A 5,825-nucleotide genomic window follows, 5' to 3' on the forward strand; every position below is an offset into this window, starting at 1 on the left:
ATTTTGCATTACAAAATAATATATAAGTTAATTTTTTTAAATTTATATTTATTCTTTTGAATATTTTAAATAGATTAATCTAGAATTTGCTAATCTAAGAAGGAAGGTCCTAAATCTTTAGATAATTTTAAACAATGTTTCAAGGACATTCTAGCTACTGGATATGGTGTTTGGGCACCATCAAAAGATCCAAATTCTAAAGAATTTAATAATCAGAATAATGAGGATTTTGAGAATGGAGATTTTTATGACATTTAATTTTTATGACATTAATTATACAAATAAATTTGTTGAAGAAGACATTACTAATTATACACTTGTTTCAAAGCCTTACTAGAAAGAAAAGAAGGAAGACTTCTGGCAAAAAAAAATTGAGAAACGAGTTAGAATAGTATCTAGATTACAGAATTCGCTTGATTGTATTTTGGTTAGTATGGAGTCAAAAAGCTACAAATAAGAAAAATGATCCTTGCTCCATAGAGAATTGCATCAAGTTGCTGCGCAAATTACCTAGTCTAGAATCATATAGTCTACAGTTTTATTTGGGCATTAGATTAATGGCTAAATCACAATATAATTTTTTTTATTACATTGAGTGATGATCTCAATCAACAATTTGGATGGCTAAAATCTTTTAAATTGAATGACACGAACCGTCTCAAAACTTTATTTTTAAATTTTTCTTTCTATGAATCTTTATTATCGTTATTGTTGAACTTTAATTTAGTGATGTTATAGTTTGTGTTTTGATTTTATATTTTGGAACTTTTACTTAATAATATGACTTTATGGATAATATTTTTTGCTTTGTTGTCTTATTTTTATTAAAGGATAATTTTTTTTGGTTAATGATAATTTTTAGCTTACTGTTTGTTAAATTAGATAAATAGAATATAGTTAGTTATGACTTGCTATTGTAAGTCAATTGAGTGCTTTTAATGGTGATACCGGTTATTGTATATATGAACACCAAATTAATAATAATAATAATCACTTTTTCATTTCTTTCAATACGGTATCAGATGAATAGTCACTTCCGCTACTTCTCTTTCTCTCTTTTCTCTTACTTTTCAGGAAAACTTCAATTTCCAAGAAAACCTTTTTTTCTCTTGTGCTTCTCTTCCACTATTCTAGCGTGATTCTTTCATCATCATGGATGATCTCACCAATCCATATTTTCTCCATCAAGTTGGTGGTCCTGGACTCGTTCTTGTCTCACAACCCCTAACCGGTGATAACTATGATTCTTGGAGCTGTTCCATGGAGCTCGCTCTTTCCATCAAGAATAAACTTGGCTTTGTTGATGGTTCATTACCCCGTCCAACTGATGATAATCCTCAGCACGTTGCTCTTTGGACACGCAGCAACAATGTGGTACTTTCTTGGATTTTCAATTCTCTTTTCAAGGATATTATTGGTAGTGTTATGAGGTCACGAGTAGCTTCGGAGGTTTGGCAAGACTTTCGTGAGCGTTTTCAACAGCGTAATGGTCCACAAATTTTTCAACTTTGATGCGATCTTATGGCGCTGTCTCAAGGCTCTGACTCGGTGAGTGTTTATTTTATCAAATTAAAGTCCATTTGGGATGAATTGAGTGCATATCATCCAATTGTTCAATGCGATTGTGGTGGCCTTCGACCTTTGCAAGATTTTCATGATAGTGAATATACAATGTCGTCATTTTTAATGGGACTCAATGAACACTTCTCTGCAATTCGAGGTCAATTGTTGCTCATGGAGCCTCTCCCTCCTATTAATCGTGTTCTTTCATTAATCCTCCAAGAAGAAAAACAGAAGGAGCTCAGTGTCAAACCCCTTGCCTCTGATCCTCTTGCTTTTGCTGCTAAGGTTGAATTTAAGCCAAAATCAACCAAGAAAGATCGTGATAGACCTTTGTGCTCTCATTGCGAGGTTCTTGGACATACTGTTGATCGATGCTTTCGTATTCACGGCTTTCCTCCAGGATATGGAAAATTAAAAAACAAAGGTCCTATTAAAGGTGTTGCAAATCTTGCTTCGACCAATACAAACGCACCTCCCCTATCACCAACAATTTCTGATCCACCAATGATTACAAATCTTGCCTAATGGTTGTTGGATATTGGACTTTGGAGCATCTAATCACATTTACATTCATTTGTTCATGTTTCATGATTACAAACCCGTGTCAAATTCGTTCTTCACATTACCGGATAATTCTCACATACCCATTATTGGCATAGGTTTTATAAGAGTGACACCTCAATTAGTCATTCATAGAGTGTTTTATGTTCCTGGCTTTGCACTCAACTTACTGTCAGTTAGTGTTTTAGTTACACCTTCAACTTTTGATGTTACATTCTCATCTCATTATGCTTTAATCTAAGACAAGAAGTCTCTGAAGACGATTGGGATGGTTGAGTTGGAGAATAGACTTTATGTCTTCCATCTTACTCAGCAGGTTACCTCTAATGACAACACAAATATTTTTTCTGACAATCATTGTAGTCTAGTGTCACCTTACATATGGCATTCCCGTTTAGGTCATTTGTCACCCAATGTACTTGGTGTTATAATAAATAAATCTAAAGTTTCTTGTCAATCTTCTTCTTTGATGCAACTACATAACTGCTCCATTTGTCCCTTGGCTAAGCAAAGTAAATTGCCTTATATTTCTAACAATCATTTTGCAACTAAACTATTCGATATGGTGCATTGTGATGTGTGGGGTCCTTTTCAGACAATTTCTTGTGCAGGATTTAGATATTTCATTACCATTGTGGATGATCATAGTAGGTTCACATGGGTCGCTTTCCTCCGTTCTAAGTCCGACGCCACAACAAAGTTGCAACAATTTTTTAAGATGGTTGAAACACAATTCTCTACTACTGTAAAGTGTTTGAGATATGATAATGCTAGGAAACTTGCATTAACTGATTTTATGCTTTCCAAAGGTACTCTTCATCAATTTTTCTGTGTTGAGACTCCACAGCAAAATTCTATCATCGAACGAAAATATCGACACTTGCTAAATGTGGCGAGGGCCTTACATTTTCAGTCTCGTGTCCCTCTTACCTTTTGGACGGAATGTGTATCTAATGCAACTTATCTCATCAATCGAACACCTGCCAAAAATTTGGAGTTTAAATCTCCATTTGAGAGACTTTATTCTACACCACCAGACTACACAAGGCTTAGGGTATTTGGCTGTCTTTGCTTTGCATCTACACTTCAACCTGGCAGACACAAGTTTAGTCCCAGAGCAACTGCCGGTGTATTTTTGGGTTATCCTCCTGACTACAAAGGCTATAAAGTTTATAACCTACAAAAGAGGTCTATCTCTATCTCTAAAAATGTGGTCTTTCATGAAAGTATATTTTCCTTTTCTTCTGGTGAACAGAATTTTGCTTCAATTGACCCTTTCCCTATCCTTGTTTTGACAAAACCTCTATCTAACAGTAACATCACACCATACACTCCTCCACCAATTGTTGATATCCATCAGGTTCAACCGATACCTGTAAAGCATTCTCCATTGGCTCAGCCTGAACCTAGTCCATCTTTGTCCTTAGAAGATCAACTAGGCCACATAAAGCACCTTCTTACCTAGAACAATACTATTGCAATCATGTCACTTCCTCCACTACTCAATATCCAATAGCTGCATCTTTGAATTATCAGAAATTGACTGCCAATTACAGAAGTTACATAATGAATGTGAATTCTATTTTTGAGCCTAAGTTCTACCATCAAGAAGTACCTATTCCTGAATGGCAAAAGGCTATGAAAGCTGAGTTGGATGCTATGGAGGCTAATAAAACATGGACTTTGGTACCCCTTCCGCCAAACAAACACACAATTGGGTGTCGATGGGTCTATAAAGTCAAGTATCTAGCCGATGGCTTAGTAGATAAGTATAAGGCGCGACTAGTTGCAAAGGGTTACACCCAACAAGCTGGCCAGGATTTCATTGAGACCTTTTCCCCTGTTGCCAAAGTTCCTTCTATCCGAGTGCTCTTAGTTCTTGCTGCCATGAACCATTGGCACCTGTTCCAATTGGATATCAGCAATGCACTTTTGAATGGGGATCTTGATGAAGAAATATACATGGATATGCCTTTGCGGTATGCCAAGAAGGGGGAATCCCTTATTTGCAGGTTGAACAAGTCAATATACGAATTAAGGCAAGCCTCCCGACAGTGGTTCACCACTTTTTCTACTGCACTTATTTCTGAGGGCTTCACACAATCACAATATGATCATTCTTTTTTCACAAAGGGATCCGGGACAACTTTTGTTGTTCTATTAGTATACGTTGATGACATTATACTTGCTGGTCCCAATGCAAGTATCTTGGAGGAAACAAAGCTTCAAATCAAGGATAAATTTAAGTTGAAGGATATGGGACCGTTAAAGTACTTTCTTGTTAAAGTACTTTCTTGGCCTTGAGATTGCACGCTTAAAGGAAGGTATCTTTCTCTCACAACGGAAATACACACTTTTCCTCCTTGAAGACACTGGCACCTTGGCCTTCAAACCTGTAAAAGTTTCCATGGACCCTGCTGTGAAGCTCAACAGTGAGGAGGGCGAGTTATTGTCAAATATTACTCAATATAGAAGGTTGATTGGAAGGTTGTTGTACCTAACATTGTCTCGACCAGACATTACATATGCTGTAAATAAACTTAGTCAATTCGTGTCAAAGCCTCGAGTACCTCATCTTCAATCAGTACATCATCTCTTACACTACCTCAAAGACACGCCAGGACAGGGTCTGTACTTTGCAGCAGCATCCCCTTTGTTATTAAGAGCTTATGCTGATGCTGATTGGGCTTTATGTGTGGATGCTAGGAGGTCAATTACAGGTTATTGCGTGTTTTTTGGAGACTCTTTAGTGTCTTGGAAGTCTGTCAAGCAAAGTACAGTTTTGAGATCGTCAGCAGAATCAGAATACAGAGCATTAGCAGCTGTAGCTAGTGAAGTAACTTGGATGAGAGGACTTCTCAAAGACTTTCACATAAACATAGGGTCTTTCAGCAGTGTACTGTGACAGCCAAGCAGCGATTCATATTGAATCTAACCCCACTTTTCATGAGCGCACAAAGCACATAGAGGTGGATTGCCACTTTGCTAGGCAAAAAGTACAAGAAGGGACAATAAAGCTAGTTCATGTGAGGACACAACATCAATTAGCAGACATATTAACAAAGCCTCTACCAAGGATAAAATTCCATGAGTTGTTGTCCAAGATGGGAGTTAGAAACATCTACCTTCCATCTTGAGAGGGAATATTAAAGGATAAAGTTTTTTGGTTAATGATAATTTTTAGCTTATTGTTTGTTAAATTAGATAAATAGAATATAGTTAGTTATGATTTGCTATTGTAAGTCAATTGAGTGCTTTTACTGGTGATACCAGTTATTACATATATAAACACCAAGTTGATGTTAATAATAATCACTTTTCATTTCTTTCAATAATTTTTTATGTTAATTTAAATTATATAGGATGAGTGTTTATGAACAGATAATGATATTGAATATGAAGGATTCGAAAAGATTATAAGTCAACTACCAGGAATGGATTTATAAATTTTAATATAGAGGGGCCAAATTTTAAATGAATTTTTTTATTCTTTATTATATTTTTTATTTCATAAAAACAATTAACATATAATTATTCTGGTATTTATGGAGGGAGACAAAGAAAAGTTCACCATGAAATGTGGCGAACTCTATAACATACGATATAAAAGTTTGCTGGAGAGTGCGGCAAACTGCATAAAATTCATAAAGTTTTTCGGGTAAGGCAAACCGGCCAAAATACTAAAGAAAAAATGTATTCCA

At 35.8% G+C, this 5,825-nt stretch overlaps 1 protein-coding gene across 1 annotated transcript; it reads left to right on the forward strand.

The window, feature by feature from the left end:
• Positions 4,532-5,029, forward strand: LOC107616054 (uncharacterized mitochondrial protein AtMg00810-like). Its single transcript, XM_016318058.1, has one exon. The coding sequence runs from the start codon at positions 4,532-4,534 to the stop codon at positions 5,027-5,029; it is 498 nt and encodes a 165-aa protein (XP_016173544.1).

This window comes from Arachis ipaensis, chromosome B09, assembly GCF_000816755.2.
Source record: "Arachis ipaensis cultivar K30076 chromosome B09, Araip1.1, whole genome shotgun sequence".
NCBI classification, from domain to species: domain Eukaryota; kingdom Viridiplantae; phylum Streptophyta; class Magnoliopsida; order Fabales; family Fabaceae; genus Arachis; species Arachis ipaensis.

What these genes read in the sequence shown, in the direction of transcription:
- LOC107616054 (XM_016318058.1), top strand. Translation starts at nt 4,532, where the DNA reads ATGGACCCTGCTGTGAAGCTCAACAGTGAGGAGGGCGAGTTATTGTCA.